The sequence below is a fragment of the Talpa europaea genome (genome assembly GCF_964194135.1).
Source record: "Talpa europaea genome assembly, chromosome: 2".
In the NCBI taxonomy this organism is placed as follows: domain Eukaryota; kingdom Metazoa; phylum Chordata; class Mammalia; order Eulipotyphla; family Talpidae; genus Talpa; species Talpa europaea.
The window spans coordinates 42580921-42599751 of record NC_140068.1 but is presented as its reverse complement, the minus strand read 5'-3'; the positions used below and the strand labels follow the sequence as shown (position 1 = coordinate 42599751).

At 53.5% G+C, this 18831-nt stretch overlaps 2 protein-coding genes across 2 annotated transcripts; one reads left to right on the top strand and one right to left on the bottom strand.

Moving 5' to 3' along the window:
- Positions 1-316: 316 nt before the first annotated feature.
- On the top strand, positions 317-3088 carry LOC311187120 (sphingomyelin phosphodiesterase 2-like; the record flags this gene model as incomplete). Its single annotated transcript, XM_084258383.1, has 10 exons — positions 317-366; positions 607-703; positions 822-898; positions 1219-1312; positions 1457-1546; positions 1782-1864; positions 1989-2121; positions 2217-2321; positions 2448-2601; positions 2700-3088. The coding sequence occupies 10 exons, from the start codon at positions 317-319 to the stop codon at positions 3086-3088; spliced, it is 1272 nt and encodes a 423-aa protein (XP_084114509.1).
- A 224-nt stretch (positions 3089-3312) lies between these two features.
- Positions 3313-12602, bottom strand: MICAL1 (microtubule associated monooxygenase, calponin and LIM domain containing 1; the record flags this gene model as incomplete). The annotated part of the gene is made up of 24 exons (XM_084258370.1): positions 12283-12602; positions 11984-12191; positions 11648-11752; positions 11208-11312; positions 10944-11099; positions 10226-10326; positions 9247-9504; positions 8829-8944; positions 8530-8656; positions 8271-8352; positions 7542-7689; positions 6958-7148; positions 6686-6774; positions 6537-6578; positions 6222-6305; positions 5949-6105; positions 5606-5673; positions 5074-5350; positions 4854-4942; positions 4472-4585; positions 4277-4370; positions 4000-4099; positions 3830-3903; positions 3313-3461 (listed from the first exon to the last, which is right to left on the bottom strand). The coding sequence occupies exons 1-24, from the start codon at positions 12538-12540 to the stop codon at positions 3313-3315; spliced, it is 3192 nt and encodes a 1063-aa protein (XP_084114496.1). The 5' UTR covers positions 12541-12602.
- Positions 12603-18831: the final 6229 nt, after the last annotated feature.

Here is an 18831-nt window from a genome sequence, read left to right as displayed (position 1 = left end):
CGGACTCCCCGCGTGCGGCCCTCGCCGCCCGCCCGCGCCCGGACTGCGCCGCCGCTCGCCTTTCGGGGCTGGAGGGCGGCCAGTCTGGGGCGAGCCGCCCGTTGCCGGGGTGACGAGGAAGTGCGCCCCGGGCCGCGCGCCTTGGCCGGCGCCTGAGCGCGGCCGACGGGGGAAGCGCGTTCTTCCGGGAGGCGCGGGGCGGGGCCGACCACCTGTGCGCGCCGCCCCGGGGAGGTGCGTCCGCCCGCCGGCCTCGGCCCTGCCTTCCCCGGGGCGTCCCAGAGGACAGGTCCTGCGACTCTGGAGCTGCCCAGCCATGAAGCCCAACTTCTCCCTGCGACTGAGGGTCTTTAACCTCAACTGCTGGTGAGTACGCCCGCGGCTGGGGCCTGGGGCCACGGTCCCATCCGCACCCGCATAACCAGAAGTAGGAGGCCTTCCTCTTGTCTGGGCCTCCACTCTACCCTGCCATCAGATCTGGGGGTCCAGGGTGGTGGGGAGGAACCCGCATCTCCAAGGCCCGCACCTCAGCTGCAGTTTTGCCCAGGGGGACGAGCACACCACCGCCCCCCAGCTGTTACCTCCCCTGGTCTTTTCCTTCCTCAGGGCTATTCCCTACCTGAGCAAGAATCGGGAGGATCGAATGAAGCGCCTGGGAGACTTTCTGAACATGGAGAGCTACGATCTAGCCTTACTGGAGGAGGTAGGGGTGTGCAGAACTGGTTTGGAACCCAGGCTGGGAGTAGAGGCAACTGGGGGTGCAGGAGACGGTGTTCCCCCAGGTGGAAGGACCTGGCAGGCATCTTCATCCCTTCCCTCAGGTGTGGAGTGAGCAGGACTTCCAGTACTTGAAGCAGAAGCTGCTGCCCACCTACCCAGCCGCACACTACTTCAGGAGGTGAGGCCAGGAAGCCTGCTCTCAGACTTGAATTCTCAGGGCCCTGTCAGCCCTTTCCTAGCCTCCCTTCACCTTCATCCCTCTCCCTATAGTGTCCTCTGCCCTGGGTGTGGGAGCAGGTAAGGCTGGAATCAGAAAGATATTATCTCTCTGGCTCATCACTTCCTTATTATAAGGCTATCTGGTCATCCCACAAAATCTGTCACTTTGAGCTTCGTTCTGGTGCTGGTCCCAGCAGTATCTGATTAGAACTGGGAGGGGAGAGGGCTGGGTATTTCCTGCCCTGCCTTTCTGGCTATTAACCAGGACTGTGCTTTCAGCGGCATCATTGGGAGTGGACTCTGTGTCTTCTCCAAACATCCAATCCAAGAATTCACCCAGCATGTCTATACCCTCAATGGCTATCCCTACATGGTAAGCCTGCCTTCTGACCTCTTCCACCTCCCTTCCCCATCCCCTACTAGGACATAATAAGAAAGAGCCTTTCTAGGGCGCCAGGGCATGTGCATAAGGAGGGTAGCAGTGCTCTGAATTGTTTCTGCCCCCTCCTGCCTTCAGATCCATCATGGTGACTGGTTCTGTGGCAAGGCTGTAGGGCTGCTGGTGCTCCATCTAAGTGGACTGGTGCTCAATGCCTATGTGACCCACGTGAGTGAAGCACAGGGATAGTCTGGTGGAAGTGGCGGTGGGGGGTTGTTGGGGAGTGGGACTCCCAAGTGGGCTGCCTAGGGAGGAGGCATTGCGGGCAGGATCGCTTAGGATCAGTAGGCAGGTTTCAGTCCTTTTTACCAAGCATCAGGCTGAATGACAGACACCAGCTCTGATTTAGACCTCCCCTTGGGACCTTCGTCTCATCTGCTATCATCTCATCTATGTTGCTCAGCTCCATGCCGAGTACAGTCGACAGAAGGACATCTACTTGGCACATCGTGTGGCCCAAGCTTGGGAACTGGCCCAGTTCATCCAGTGTGTGAGCCTGGGCTTGAACAGGGGGAGAGGGAAGGGACCCAGGGACTGAGGGGTGGCCAAGGTCCTAAGGGCAACAGCTGGTGAGGAAAAATATCCTGCCTCATTAACCTGATTCCCCCAGCCACACATCCAAGAAGGCCGACGTGATTCTATTGTGTGGGGACCTCAACTTGCACCCAAAGGACCTGGGCTGCCGCCTGCTAATGGAGTGTACAGGACTACTTGATGCTTACCTGGAGACCCAAGACTTCAAGGTGAGAAGCTCCTGATTATTTGTCCCAGCTTATCCCTCCAGCTTCTCTTCCTTTTCCTTCCCCCACAATCCAGCACAAAACACCTCTTCATGTAGGGCTCTGATGAAGGCTGTACAATGGTACCTGCAAACTGCTATGTCAAGCAGCAGGAGCTGGAGCCATTTTCCTCGGGCATTCGCATTGACTACATGCTTTACAAGGTCAGGCCTCTCCCCGCCAGTGTGCCTTCTCCCAGTGTCTTAGACTGCTGATGGCTGGAGAAAGGGTAACCGGGAGTTGCTACTCTGGAAAGAATGCAAATGTGTTCTCTCTCATCCTTTTCATAGGCGGTTTCTGGGTTTTACATTTCCTGTAAGACTCTCAAAACTACAACAGGCCATCACCCTAACTCTGGCACCCCCCTCTCTGATCATGAGGCCCTGATGGCTACTCTGTGTGTGAGACACAGTCCCCCTGAGTACAACCCCAGCCCTACCCATGGTGAGTCACCTCTTACCCTTTCCCTTGGTTCTTCTCCACCATAAGGCTGCTCCTCCACTCTGACCCTCTCTCGCACCCCACTGCCTTGCTTGTTCTAGGACCAAAAGAGAGGTCAACATTGAACAGTGTGCTGAAGGAGGCCTGGACGGAGCTGGACCAGGGTGTGGCTCAAGCTCGCTGGTGGACTACCTTGGCTGGCTATGCCATTGGTCTGGGGCTGCTTCTCCTGGCATTGCTGTGTGCCCTGGTGGTTGAAGGGGGTGTTAGGCAAGTGGCCATTCTACTCTGGACCCCCAGTGTAGGACTGGTGCTGGGGGCAGGTGCGGTCTACCTCTTCCACATGCAGGAGACCAAGAACCTATGTAGGGCCCGGTCTGAGCTGCAGCATGTGCTGAAAAGGGCAGAGGAGGCCCAAGACCTGAACCTACCCTCTCCCCTAGTCCTGCTTCCTGGGCAGCAGGAGAGGGACGGAACTGGGGAAGAATAAAGCTTGATGCTTCTGTGGCTCTGCCTTTTTCTTGTAGAGGCAGTGATTGGGGTCAAGAATGAGTGATTGTCACAAAGTGCATCTTTAGGCTCCTGCACATCTATATACCTCCCACCAGCAGGAAGCCAAGTCCTTTTTGTTTTTATATTTTTATTATAAAATGAACTATCCTTTCCTAGGATGACATGGTCTTGTAGGAAAGGAGGTCAGCAGCCTGTCCTCTTCTAGGCCTGGGCCTCTGACCCCAAGGCCAGCTCGCTGAGCCTGCGCTGTTCCTGTAAGCGGATGAGGGCATCTCGTTCATTCACCACGTCCACCAGTTTATTTAGGATGTTTTTCTCTTTCCGTCGATCATCATCTGATTTTAGGTTTTCTGAAGGAAGGACAGGAAGCTTAGAGAACAGAAAACTGGGCAGGGAGGCAGCAGAGGTATAACCTGGGCCCAGCCTATGTGACGTCTACATCCTAGGCTTTGTTTCCTAATCTGTGAAACTAGGTTTGTCAGTGCCTGTGGGAAAGGCATTGTTTAACAGCAGCAAAGGAAGGCCTGTGTGAAAGCCTAATTGGGCAGCTCTGATTGAACTGGCAACAGAGTAGGGGCTTTGGGCCCTATCTTCTGGCCGCCTCCTGAGGTGCTCAGAGGGACTGGGACTAGAAAACCATCTTGTTTGTTAAGTAGCTAAGATTAGGAGGCTTGTGTCATGCCAGCCACATGATGTCATCTTCCCACATTCCACCTACCATCCTGGTTCAGGTAGCCTCGTAGCTCCTGGTCCAGGTGCCATTGTTTGTCCTCCAGGTTCAGCTCCTTTGCCCTGTGGAGGGCAGGATAGAGGCAACTCAGCTGACCAGGTACCCAAGGACTGCTGGGCTCAACTCACGTACCACTGTCAATACCCTCCACCCCTTACCTGATCATGAGCTCAGCCTCCTCATTCACCAGGCTGTTTTTCTTCTCAACAAGCTTCAGCAGCTGTTCTACCCATAGATTCTTTTGCTGTTCTGGAGAACCTGATGAGAAGAAGCAGGGCAGAGTGGTCAGGAGGCCTCCAGCCAGGGTCAGAGAGGTGATGGCATGCAAAGTGGAGCCTACAAAGGGCCTGCTAAGGGTTTGAGGGATTGCTGAGGGCTGAGCAAGGTGCTAGCGACAGAGGTGCCCTAGCTTGTGCCGCCTCTGTCTTCACTCACTGCTCTGGCGCCTCAAGTTCAGCTCCAGTTTCACGCCCTCAGCCTCCAGCTCCTTCAGAGCAGCCTCAATCTCATTTTGGCGCCGCTGGATGGCCTGAGGGTTGCAAGACAGGAGGCCCAGAAGTCTTCATATTGCTCAAGAACGGAACACTCAAGGAGCTCTGATCTCCACACTCAAGAGGCCCTGCGCCTCACCTGGGCCTGGCAAAACCGCTTCATCATCTCCTCCTTAGCACGGCGTAGCAGGGTCCGATTCCACGTTGGGTAGTTGCTCATGTTGCTTGGATTCTTCGCCAAGGTTAACAGGGTCTATGGCAGGGTCAGGCCAGTCAGGGGTAGGGCCTAGCTCTTTGGTGGATAGAGTTTGGGAAAGCTCTGGAAGGAGCTGAAAGGAACCTAGGCTGGGAGTGGGGTAAGTTCTGGCAGGAAAGATGGAAGCTTAGAGACATGAAAGAGACTGGTTGAGAAGACATCTAAAGAAGGGCTCAAAGGAGAGAGCAGAATGTAGGTTTCTCCTGTGGGGGGTATATTTAATGGATGTATGCTGGCTTGGGCAGATCAGTTTCCTCCCACTCACCTGCTCCATGGCTAAGTCCACAGTCGCCTCTTCCTCTTCCTCTTCACTGGAGGAGGGACTTTCTTCCTCCATCTCCATGGTCTCAAGAACTGAACAGAGGTGACATGACCTGGGATCCCCAAAACCTCCCTTTCCATTCCTGAGCATTTCCCTGTCAGGAATCCCAATACCTCCTGCCCTGTCCCCACCCTGGGTCAGCATGTCTGGGCAGAGTGGTTACCTTGAGGTGTCTGGATTGGCATTCCCCAGCCCACAAAGCTGTCCTCCAGGGCCTGCTTGGCCTCAGTTAGGAGGCTGCGGGGAGGCTTGGGTGGAGGTTCCATTTCTGGGCCAGGAGTAAGGTTAAGGGAGGATAGCTGACGGCGTTCCGGGCTGGAGAGACGGATCAGCCGACGGGTAGGCTGACTGGGGCTTGGTACAGGACTGGCTCCCTCCTGGGGGGCCATGGGACTGGAGGGGCTTGGTGGCATGCTGTTCTCAACCAGTGTGGGAAGCTCCTGAAAAAACCACCATGTGGTCTGGTCAATGAACTGTATGGTATGAGGTCAAGTTGACCCTTTTAGGCAAATATGGGCCTTGACATTCACTCAAACTATTTACTCAATTTTCTAGATACTTATGATACAGGAATAAAAAAAAAAAAACAGGACAAAAATCCCTGCCTTCATGGAGCTTACCTTCTATTAGAGAAAATGCAAAGTCCGCTTGGCTAGAGAGACTCTTTTCCACCCTCACACACACTTAGTTTTTACCTGACTCTCGGGGCTTTTGTTGCTGTCGCTTTCTGGTTGGGGCAGGTGCTGGAGGCAGTAGAAATGTCCTGGGAGAGAAGAGGGTGGGGAGTAGGCATCAGTCGTAGGCAGCTCAAGGCCCTGGGGGAGGTAGGACTGTGGATTTGCTGCCCAATTTCTCATAGCCTCCTGGTTTCTCAGAACACCACATTTGGGGAGAAGACCCTGGGCCCAGAAGAAGAAAGTACCATCTTGGGCCTATTGCCATCTCATGGCCAGCACCCCATTCCCCTTTACCTTCAAGCTCCTTGCCCCCCAGGTAAGGCCAGGCCCAAAGTCTCTCTGGAGGTCTCCCAGCACTCACCATCTCCTGGGTGCTGCCCATAGTCACCTGGCCACAGTGTGGCCTCACAGACATGGCAGCGGAAGCAGCTCCGGTGGAAGAAACGGCCATCGGCACAGAGGCGTTCCAGAATATAGAGGTGTTCCCCACAAAGTGCACACAGGTCTCCAGCATCAGCCTGCAACAACCCCCGTGAAACAGGCCAGCTGGAGTCAAGGCCTGTTTCCCTCACCCCGGGACACTCCTCCTGCCCCTCCCCAGGCTTCTGCTTGCAGACGGGGCCCTGGTTCTCACCTCCTCCTGGTGGGATGGGGGTGTCAGGGGTACACTGGACTCTGGGACAGGTGGCTCTTCAGTACTTGGGGTCTCAGCCTTTTCCTAAGGAGGTTAGTGTTCAGGATGGGGAGTAGAGGGGCACTCCCTATGGGGAGTGGCTGTGTCCAGATAGAAAAGACTGGAAGGGAAGGGGAGTGAGACTAGGGAGAAGGGAGATTGAATGGGGTAGTTAAAGTTCCTGGGGTGGGGAGCAAGATATAGGGGAACAGGATATAGGAAAAACTATGTGGGTAAACCCCGCACAGGGATTGTCCAGCCTGTGCCTGCACTTACCTCCATGCGAGGCTTCTTGCCACCAGCATCCTCCCCATTTTCCTGCAACAAGTCCTATGCTGTGAGCATGGGGCTCTGAGCTCCTGGTCCTCCCCTCCCTCCATTCTAAATATACTCCCGTGGCCCAGGCGCCCCCACCAGGAATCCACCTTGGCCCGGGTGCGTTGCAGAGTCCTCTGCAGTTTGCCAAGGAACAGCACAGCACTGGCGGTAACTGGGGAGTCTTGGCTGACAGGGCCTACAGGGAGAGTCAGGGAGTCAGGTAGATGGGTGGCTAATACGGTAGCCCCAGATCAGAGAGCTAGGCTCCAGTTCTGGACACCTCTCCCAGGCTGTCCCTCAGAGGGCACCTTCTCCTCTCACGCACACACCTCCTGTCCCCACTCCCACCCCACTCGGGATGACCTGCCCTCCAGGTCACCTGGATTTTGAGGTGTATTCTTGAAGGCATTGTGGAAGTAGCTGAGGTAGGCGATGAGGCCCAGAGGGTCACTCCCTGCCACCACTGCCTGTGCAGACAACACCGGTGTGATACCCAGCTCGTGCTCTGCCATCTTCAGTGCCCAAGAAGTTGCTTCCAGAGCTCCCATCCCCTGCAGGTCTGATGGTTCCCTATGGGGTGTTGGGGAGAAAACTCAATAGGACACAAACACCAGACACTACCCAAGAGGAGAGGGTAGAGAGAGCAGTAGGGGAAGGCCAGCAGGGGGGGAAGGGGCATGAAGGGTTTCTATTCTCTGCCATGCCCTTTATCAACCAGTGTCAACAACTTCTGGTCTTGGGGGAGAGCACAAAGTTCTCCCTATTAAACACATTTGACTTATAGACAGGCAGAATCAAGGCAGGAATAATATCTAGAGAGGTGTGTGGCTTGAGCAGAAGGATTATTAACAAGTGATGGGACACCACTGGGTGTGCCTACTCCACAGTCATCTCATCATTCCACACTGTCTTGGAGGGGCACAGGCAGGAAAGAGGGACCCCAAAACCTGATTCCCAACTCACAGTAGGCAGGGCCGCAGCCGGTGCACCAGGGCACACAGAGCCAGCCCGTCAGCCCAGGAAGAAGACAGGTCGGTGACATGGACCCCCGGGAATCCAGCCGTCTGCTCCTGGCACCAGCGTAGCAGCTCCTCCTGGGTGCTTGTCAACCCTGGGAGAAGAGGCTGTGCTGGGCCATGGCACCCTGGCTCACAGAGCACAGCTGCTGGTTGTGAGGGCTCAGTGTGGGAGGTGGAGGAAGGTGGAACAGGGACCTGCTGGGGCACCAGTCTAATGCTCATGTCTGAAACTCATCTCCTTCATGCTCATCTCCTTCACCCTGATTTTCTCACTTAAAAAAATGGCTTTTTGAGTCACGTGGGGATGAATAAAGTGAAATCAATGCTTGCCATAGAAGATAGCAGGTCATGAATTGAGTGGTAACAGAGACCCAGAGGCACAAAGGACAGGTGGATTTGGGGTCAGCAAGACTGGAAGGGGTGAGTCAGAACAGCTGACAGCATGGCTGCCATTTAGCCACTACAGCTGTCGAGGAGAGTAAAACGCTGAAATACTTCCACAGAGATGGCTGCTGCTCAGTGCTCCACTGCCCCTCCAGTCCTCCATGCCCCCAAACTTCCCACCACCCTAGAGTGCTCTAACACCCTGTTCCCCGGAGCCTGAGGTTGCAGCTATTCTGATGATTGCATTTGGCAAGTATTTTGGACATGGGCCTGGGGAAGGTCTGCTCACCTGTGGCCGGCGTTCCTGTGTCTGTCTTGTCATTCTGCCAGCACACAGGCTCCTTGGCCATTACGTCATAGAGGTCTCGTACCTATGGCAATGCTTTTCGTGTCTTAAGGCAGGTTGAGCACACCATTCCTCAATCCGTAGAGGGCCCTACCCAGGGGACTCACCCAGAGGGGCAGTAACTGGGCAGATAGCGGGAAGGCCTGACCTGGAAGGGGGGACTGCCTAGGAAGTCCGGTGTAGGGGTACCATGGAGTCTGACCTGATTAGGGGTCACAGCCCGGAGATTCAGTTTGGGGTAGCGGGTGGCTGGGTCCAGCCCGTACTGGGCCACGTTGCGGTGCATGTTATCTGGGGATGTCTGTGACAGCAGCTGATACAGGCTCTCGCTGCAGGGCAGGGGGTAGGGGGATGAGTGAGAGGGTACCCATCAGTATCCACTCCTCAAGAGCTATTCACTTTGCGCAAGTCCCCATCTATTCACCCAGCACCCTTGAACCTCTTTCTGACCCCTGCCGAATATCCAGCCATACCCACGTGAACCCACAACACAGGCCTCACCGCTCTGCCAACACCTCTAGGGGCCCCGTGCCCTCTGCCCACCGCTTCACCATCCAGGCTGCATCGAAGGCTGCCAAGAAGCCCCGGGCCACTCCAGTGCCCAGGGGCCAGAAGGGCTGCAGGGTCAAGAGGACAGGAAACAGCTCAGTGGGAGTCCACAGGGGTGCCTAAGCCCGGGTGCCCCTAAGGTTCCTGGCAGACTCCCCCACTCCCACCAGGCCCTGTAGTCTCTCACCTCCACAGAACTGACCTCAGCTCCTCCCCACAGCAAGCAAAACTTTTTTTTTTTACCACCTTCTCATTAGGCAGCTTCCTCCTCCAATTATGGAGCCCCTATGCCTCCTTATAAAGGGTCCCTGCCTCTTAAAGGGCCAGACAGCTCTTTGCCTCCCCCAACCAGGGACCCTGACCCCCTCACCTCCACCAGGCAGTCCCCCACCAGCCCCAGCAGCAGGCGGGCACCATGCTTCTCCTGCACTCGAGCTGAGCTCTCCGCTCGCATCATACTTGTGAAGTCAAAGGCAGAGATGTCAGGCTGTCCGTGGGCATCCTGGGCAAATTCCAGCTTCCCCAGCTTGCCCTGGGTGGCGAAGTCAGCAGCTGCCCGGACGAACTGTTGCAGAGCCTCAGGTACCACGTTGGTGCTGCTCAGGAGCCGGTCAGTCTCTGGCCAGTCCTACATAACCAAGAGATCAGAAGCAGAAATGGACAGACTCCCATCTGGGCACAGACCCATCTGGGCACAGAAATGCATGTACAGAGGCTCAGAGAGGGACTCCCCCACACTACTTAACAATTGAAGGATGAGTTAGTGCAGGAATTTTTGTGTCCTGCTTGCCAAAGTCAAGTCCCTCCCTCATCACTCACGCTGCTGAAGGGAGGACCCAGGCCCCACCTTGCCCTGAGGCCCAGGACCATGACTAGTGTCAGACACTTGCTTTGGACACATCACTGAACTCAGCACCTCAGTTTCCCCATCATTTAAAAATAATATGATTGACTTCTCAAGGTAGTTTTGAGAATCAGATAAGAAAAATGAATGTAAGGTTTTCAACATAGTACCCAGCACATAGTAGATGTTCAACTAGCTGGGTAGCAAATACATTCCAGATCCCATCTGAAGTACTGGGAGTCATCAGCAGGCAAAGGACACAGAGACAGAATCCTTGCCCTCAAAGAGATTACATAAGTAGTCCTGTGGTGCATCAGGGTTAGCACAGAAAGTGATTCGTATTGCCATGTAAATTCCAGAAGCAAAGAGCTTGTGGGGTGGAGAAAATGCCAGGGCATTGGCAGGAGAAGAGGGGGTCCACCACATACAGTGGGGGGATATTGTGTCCAGGACCCCACCTCCCAGGACCGCCACCCAGACCTCCCTGCATGAACCCCGACGTCACCTGACGCAGCACCCCCAGTCTCAGCAGGCACTGTTTCTTGGCTGTCATCACGAAGTAGTGGGTATCGTCCTTATAGTACACGATGTTCTCCAGATCAATGCCTTGGGGGGCAGAGCAGGGGAAAAAAGAGATGAGTCGCCTCCTTACTATGTCACCTGTTCAAGCTCCCAGCCATGCCCGACCTCTGAGAGAGGCATCACATCTTAGACTGCATGAGATGCCCCACACACGGGGCCCACAAGTTCTGGTGGCACATCTGTGCCAGACCCAGGAGGCCTAGGACTTGCAGCAAAGAGAGAAACCAGGGTGAGGTGGCAGCTGAGACCTGCACCACATAAGCCCACCCTTGGGAGTGACCCCCTGGCTTCTCTGCCTGGGTGTTACACATGGCAGGGGGCATGGCAGTGTGAAGCCAAAATAAACAGCAGGCATTTTCTTGAAGTGCTACTTCCATTTTGAATTTATATCATTTTTAGATCACAGCATATGTAAAGAAACACAAGGCAAAATCCCATGCATCTTGTGAGAGATTCTAGATATTTCATACTGAGTGCAAAGTGGGGCTGTGCCTACTGAGCTACTGGGGATACAACTTCTTTCCCTTCTGTTGCCAAGACCATAAAGATGGGAGTGGGAGATTCACTGGGCTGAGCACAAGTCTTAGGGGAAAGCCAGCCCACAGTCAGCCAGTAAGGGAACCCTGTGAGAGGGCCCAGACCTGTGGCTTTGAGCAGACTCTGGAAGAAGCTCTGGTTGTAGATCCTGGCCACACCGCTGATCTCAGGCACCTGTGTCTCTTCCACAGTGCGCTGGTTCACAAAGTTGACTGTGATGCCAATGGCCAGTTTACCGCGCATTTCTCGCACAGTAAAACCTAGAGATGGGGCAGGCAGTTGGTGGTAAAAGGACAAGGAGGATAACAGTCAGAAAGGCCCAGGAGGAGCCCAAGATCTGGGTTTCTTTGAGGGAAGGGATCACTCACCTTTAGGGACGAATTTACCACCAGCTGCTGAGATGAGGACATCAAATTCATAGTTGGCCAGTTGGGCTGGGGGATTGGGCTGGAGTTCAGCACGCCAGCCACTCCCTGGGGAAGACAGTTTGAGAAGCACAAGGTGTGGAAATCTGAAGGGGTCCTTATACTTCCAGGACAACCCCATGAAATATTTAAATATGTGAAGAGCTTTATGGTTTAGAAAGCATTGATGCATCCTCTACCAAATTGCACCTTCACAACAACTGTGGGCAGTTGGCAAGGAAGGAAACAACTCCCATTTCACCGATGATCAAAATGAGACTCAGAGGGGTTTGCACGAGGCTACACTACTAGAAAGGGAGCTGTGGCTGACTCTCAAACCCAGCTTTTATCTTTCATAGGCCAAAATCTTGGCAGGTAGGGGTTCTCTGGTGCAGAGAACTTACCTTTTTTAAGAGGGGGCTGTAGCCCAGTGAAAGTGACCCCCCAGTGAACTTCCACCCCTAGCAGCAGAACCACCTTCAACAAAAGCAACTGAAGCTGCCGGATGCCTGAAAGGGAGAGGATGTTAGGAGCAGGGATCTGGGAACCGCAGGTCTCCCCCCGCACCAGTGTGCACCTGGTCTGAGCTAGAGAAGGCCTTAAAGATCACTCAGTCCAACTGCCCATTTTACAGATGAGGGACCTGAACCCTGAAGGTCATCCACTTCTTGACTGGGCCAGCAGCCCCCCACTGGGTGGCTCAGGTCCACCCACCCCTCTAGGCCCCACATGATGCTCACTGATGTGGTCCAGGGTGCCTGTGCAGAAGCGCCCATAGAATTTCTTTGCACCAAGTGCCCGAAGGTCATGGATGGTAAAGGGCCAAAGGTGGAGGACATTGTGGCGAGAGAACTTGGTGCGTTTTTCTACCAGCATCACACGGGCCCCCAGCAGCGCCAGCTCCACAGCAGCCCGCAGACCACAAGGTCCAGCACCCACCACTAGGCACTGCAAACACAGGGCAGAGTGGGCACGGCATGCATCTCCCCCCTGACTCACCTCTACTCTCCAAGTCCCATCCCAGGCACCGGGTATCTACCTTGGTGTTGGCGCAGGCCCGGCCCTGCTGGTACACAGGCTGGCCTGCTCTCTTGTCCAGCTTGGCCCACAGTGATTTGGCACTCCAGTAGTTGAGCTGGGCCTTGATCTTGTGGAACTGGGGCAGCCCCCCACCAGGCTCCACTCCCAGGGCCCTGCAAAGTCCTTGGAAGCTGCTCAGCACATCCTGGCAGCGCTGGGCTTGGAGGAAGCTCTCAAAGTGAGCATGTGCGGGGTTGGAGGACATGGAGGAGGTCATGAGGGCCCAGAAGCTCCCAAAGTGGGGAGCAGTTGATCTGAGTCACGTGGTTGCTGGAGAGGAGGAGGAGGAAAGAGAAGGGGAGGTGACTGGATAAAGAAGCAAAAGAAAAAAGAAAGCTGCTGGCATCCCCAGGGAACTCCAGGTCCACCTGATTGGCTCTGCTCTCTCCCCAAGCCCACTCCCACCTGCTCCAGACAGCTGCCATCCCTTCCACTCCAAGAGAAACCTGCCAAATTCGGAAATGAAAAAGGGAAAGCCAGGGAGCTGCCAGCTGTCCAGAGGTCTCCAAGCCCTGCTCTGGGGCCCAGGCAGCAGGAATTCTTATCCAGCTTTCAGGCCCAGGCAGCAGAGCATGGGAGAATTTCTCAGAACCAGAGAAGATGGACTTCCCTGGGAAGAAAGTTTACCTACCTGTGCAGACAGGACAGACCTAAAACCTACAACCCCAGCTGCTGGGCACGCACACTGTCCCATTTGCCCCATGCCTCCCTGTGCCACAGGGCATGTAGGGTGTGTCATATTGCCAGGGACAAAGTTTCCTATTTAGCACTCTTGCTTGCCTTGCCTCCTGAGGAGGAGCCTGGGGGAGACGGGGGTGGGGAGACAATTTTTGTGTAGGTTCCACTTCCCATCACCAAAACTAATAGCCAGAGGATATTGCGACTGACTGGGTGATGTGACCAGGACTGGGTCTATTTCTGACTCACTGTGGTCAAAACACTTCCCTTAAGACGTGCCTCTGCCCCAGGGGGCCTGGGGGAGGGGACCACAGCAGTTGGGTGTGTCCTGACACCTCCCTCCCACCCAACCCCGTTGGGCTCGACGCTCCACCCCATCCCCTCTGGGCTCGGGTTCGCTCTCCCAGGAATCTCCCGAAACAAGGCTTTCGTTTGTCCAACTCTCCCTCGCTCGGGCCCCCACGCGAATTGAGGGGTGTCAGAGAGGACTTTCTCACGCTCGGACTAGGGGGAGTCAGAGGGTACTGGAGGATGGAGTTGCTCGCGGGGAAGTTAGGGAAGTGGGCCGCATTGGTGGGGCAGAGCACTGGGGTTGATCCCCGCCCCCATGCCCGCAGTCACCCTGCAATTCCAGGCGGGAATCCAGAGGGTCGCCCCAAAGCAGGAGACTAAGGTTGTCCTCTGCAGGTCACCTGGACGAGGCAAGCGTTGTCCAGGAGGAGGAACAGGCAGGAAGGGCAGAGGGGAAGTGGAGGAAGTGGAAGAAGGAAGATCTGAGCCCAGGGGACAGGGGCCACCCAGTCTGGAAACGCCAGGTCGAGGCCGTACCTCGCAGGGCGGTTTGGAAGGATGGCGAGGGAGCTGGACCGCTGGCTGTTGGGGTGGGGATACTCACACTCTGGACCTTAAGGTCTGGAGAGCGGCTCAGCAGGGCGGGGGCCGGGGGAGGCCGGCCCCAGCAGCCAGACGGGGTTCCCCAGCGCGCCTCAGACTGTATTTCGCCGGAAGCGCGCCCCCACCCACTCCCGGCCCCCGCGGGCGGGGGTACACAGCTGGCACAGCTGGGCAACTTACAGGACAGCTCTGTGGCCGGGAGGGGCTGCTTCCTGCCGGCGGGCGACCCGGACGGGGCGGGGGCGGGGGCGGGGGCGGAGAGAGGGAGTGGAAGAGGCGCGGAGAGGGAGCTGGGGGACGCGGCGCGGCGCGCGGGCTGCGCCCCAGCGGGGAGTCTGGCGGCCTGTGGGCCGGGGCGCGGGGCGTGCAGCCAGCTGAGGCTTTATTCGTGCCTCATTAGCATCTCATTACCACGCGATCCCCGGGACTGGGGTGGCGCCGGAGGGAGTGGCGCTGCAGATGCTCTTTCCCCGGGGCCTGCTTGTAGGGGACCCAGGAATCCCAGTCTGGGGTGCCCGACTGTGAGCTCCAGGCTTCTGACTCTATCCCGGAGCCTCCCAGGCGAGCTCTCCCCTGGGCGAGGTTGCCCCGCAGCGCGCGCGGAGTCCCAACTCCAGTCCCGAGCGCTGGGCCGGGCCCTAGCTGCGCCTTGGAGTTTGCAGGCGCTGGTGGCGCGCGGGGGCGCCGGAACCGCTGCGCTCTCGCCGCCTGCCGGGTCGGGGGCTCCCCCTGCCCGGGGCCTGACGATGGGTCCAGGATCGAAGTTCCCCTTCCCTGAGACAGACTAGCCTTTAGATCCGGGCAGAGGGCAAGGGTACGGGTCACATTCCCGAGAACCCGGTAATCTGCAGCTTCCACAGTGGCAGGAGCAGTAAGAAAGCAGGAAGGGTTTGGTGGCGGTGCTGGCGGTGTGTGGGAGCGGGGTGGGGGTGGGGGTGATTAGACACTACTAAGAAAGAAGGAAATGAGTGTCGTGCGTGGGAGAAAAGCTCATTCTAGAATGAGGTAGAGTGAGGGTCTATTGCTGAAAAGGGCTTGAGAGACCATAAGGTGACCTTTATATTCCCCATAAAAAAAACAGTACTGAGGACCTCTCTGGTGGCTCAAGGGGTTAATTCTCAGCACTAGGAAGCAATCCTCAGCCACTGCAGCACTAGTTGGATCCCTGGCCAGGGAGCTAACCCGCATAGCACAGCAGACCTCTCCTGTCTTGCCCACTGCTCCCCTCAGCAGTGTATTTCAGTCCATCTGCCTGTTCTGCTCCCCGCTCTGACTCTGGTGAATCCTCTCACACTCCCTCAAATCTGGCCTGTACCCTGGTTCTTGTATAAATAAATAAATCTTAAAAAAAAAAAAATTCAAAGATGTGGGGCCTCCCTGGTGGCACAGGCAATTGAGCATAGCACTGTGACTGTCTGTAGCCACTTCAGCATGAGTTTGATCCCAGGCCAAGGAGCAACCCACATGGCGCAGCAGGCCTCTCCTGACTCACCTGCTGCTCCCCTCAGAAGTGTATATTGGTCGGTCTGCCTGTTCTGCTCCCCGCTCTGTCTCTGGTAAATTTTCTCACCACCACCCCCTCCCTGCTCCCACCTCTGGCCTACACTCCAGCTCTTCTATGCATAAATAAATCTTTAAAAAGAAAAAAAGAAACAGTACTGAATGTGAAGGTTCTTGTCCAAGGTCATTCAACTAGTTATTAATAAAATATCCAGTCCTGTTTACTGAGCATCTCCTATGATCATTATCTTAATCTCAATAATCACAACAGTACTATTTGATTGAAAAGGAAACTAAGGGTCACAGAGGCTGTGACCTGTAACAAGTTACAAAGCAAGTGACAGAGCCCGGATGAGACACACTTCTGTCGGGACTCCACTACACCTGTGTTGACCCAAGGTGACACATTATTGGCTGACATGCTGTTTCTTATTACTGCTACACCAGACACTCTAACAAACCTCAAGAGTAAATAGTACTGTGTCACTCTCCTTGAGATCCAGGCAGCCAGAATGAGCTGCGTACCCTATGGCTCTCCCTTCTCTTTATTCTCACTTTACTTTCTTGCAGAAATCCTGTGGAAACCAGTAAGACCTACACACTCAAAGCTCCCAGCTCTGCCTAGAAGCAGGCAAGGGGAGGGAGGTTAAGGGGAAATGCCTGCTCTGCCAGGAAGGAGAGGCAGGGAACTCAGCCAGGTCTTGCTCAGGAAACTAGGGCAGCCTCCCAGCTGGGCCCATCCTAGCGCTGGAGTGTGACTAGTTCTTTGACTTGAAATGAAGTTGTCAAATATCAGACACACCCATATTTAAATACATCTTATAAAAAGGCTTCTAAAGTCCACTATAAATGGGTTACCAGGCTTTTAGAATTATCTTACTTCCCCTTTACTGGCACATGGTAAATACCCAACTGCTCTTAGTGCCTTTGCAAAGGCCCCAGAGTCTGGGCCTTGATGCAATGACTTTCAGTCTCAGCCAGTCAGGGTAATGTGTCTCTTTGAATGACAGATGGTAAAATTTGTCTTTAAAAAAGATCACAGAATGACCTCAATGCTAAAAAGCTGCTGACTTAGTGTTTCACTTTATGCTAATTAAAGATACACATGGGAGGAAAAAACAATGGGAAAAACTCTGGCCTGTAATCCAGAAAGTCTGGTCAGACTCCAGCTTTGCTAGTCCACAGTGGCCTTGAAAAAGTTTTCAACCACTGCATCTGTCTCATCTCTACTTACAGATAGATTAATTGCTGAACCTCCTCAGCACTTCAATGCTAAAATTCAATGTTGGTGACCCTAAGAAATGTACAAACTAAAGACCCAAATGAAGCTCTATTTATAGTTTTTTCAAAGGAAAAAAATCACCTCTATGGCAGCTAAGAGAATTGATTATTTTTCTGCAAGTATTTCTTTTCTGTACATGTGCTGCCAAAGCGAGCACTAGTGTTTCTTTTCTGAATTAGAATATTTTTCAGTCATGAACTACATTATTTGTGTGTATAGAACTGAAGATACTGGCACAATCACATTGGTCAGTTCATATTGGATCAAATAAATGACTGGTATATCAAAAGTCAGTTTTAAAAGAACCCTATCCTAATGTTTCTGCACATAATCATGCCAGCAGTTGCCAAGGCCCTAAACCTGGGTCATAATCCCCAGGGTACCTGTCTTCCTTCAATGGCATCCTTATCTCACCTCCAAACCTCTCATATCCTGAACCTGGAACCAGGAACTAGGTCCTTAGCACCACAGGTGAGACGTGTCAGCCACTCTAACTGCAGGTCAGTATGTCCCAGTCTTGGACTGGTAGCTGTGACTGCAGTGTGACCAGGCACAGCTCCTGATGTAAAAACAATTACAAACTGAGCCAAAAGTGTAGAGTGGATTGACTGAGATTAGACAGTCAGGCCTTTGCAAGGAAGTGACATCCTGAGTTTTGAACAGACACATCAATCTGACAGCCATGCCTGAGAAACTGCCTGCTTTAGAGCCTGAAGGTGATTACCACTGAGCGTGTTTGTGGGAGGAACAAGGGAAGTCAGCGGGTGAGAATGGGGAAGGGGCCCAGGGGAAAGCTGACTTTGGATTTCATTCTGAGTACAGTGGGAAACTGCAAGGTTTTAAATAGAATATGATCAAATATGCTCCTATTTGCCTTGAGAGCTTAATAAGCAATCATTTAGCTTGAAGCTAGGGACACAATGGTGAGTCCATATAGATCATCACTTCCTGTGGAGAAAGGAGTTGGGAGTAGGGGTAGAAAAGTTCAGGCAGGCCTTGGCAGAATAGGCAATGGCTCAACAGTGGGAATGGAAAGAGTGGATGGGTTCAAAATACAGGCTGAGGTAAAACCGACATAATGCATGACTGGATTGGGCCGTGGGGAGGGGGGGAGGGGTGAGTGCCCTATCAATGACTCCAAGTTTTCTTTCCTGGCTGGTAGTGAGTGAATTACACCTTTGGCTCCCTTATTCATTACTACTCTTCCCTGCAAACTTCTTTCTCTGTATTTTGCATTTTAGTCAAGTACCCTGCCCAGAAGTCAAAGCCAGAAGATGACCATGATAAGAGACTCCAAGGCCTCTTGTCCACAAATGACCCATCCTAAAGGGCCTGCAAAGATTAATAATACATATAGGGGCCTCCCTGGTGGCGCTAGGGGTTAAGGCTTAAGCACAGCACTATGAAGCTATCTGCAGCCACTGCAGCACAAGTTTCATCCCCCCCAGGGAGCTACCCACATGGCGCAGCAGACCTCTCCTGTCTCACCCGCTGCTCCCCTCAGCAGTGTATTTTAGTAGATCTGCCTGTTCTGCTCCCCACTCTGTCTCTGGTGAATCCTCTCTCACACCCTGCACCTCTGGCCTGTATCCCAGCTCTTGTATGCATAAATGAATCAATCTTAAAAAAAATAATACAAATAGGTTTAGGATTAGTTTAAATAGTTTCCCTTATTTTTATCAGAGTAGTTTTGTACTTCGAACACTAATAATATATAAAAAATTTATTTAGAAGTCATTTAATCATACTAGAATTATCTGAGAGGTGGATTGAAAGTCCTAAATTTCACCAAGGAAAGCTTTAGTTTAAGTGTTCATCTAACAAGGGTATGATATGAATGAAGTAAAACCAAGAGCCAAACTATTCTTTTGGAAAATCTTCAAATTCTCAGTTAAAATTATCTAATTTATGGATATTAATAATACAAAATAAATACTAATCCATGCTCAAAGATCAAGGACTTTCGGAGACTCCTCCCCTGCTCAAATTTTCCCCTTTCTAGACTTCAGAATGATCTACTGCTTTTCAGACTCACGGAAATAAAATCCTACTATAAAGATCTCTTACTGTTACCTTAAAAATACTTTATTTTTATATATTTAAATTATAAATTTAAATTATAAATTTATATGTAAATATATTCTATATTTAAAT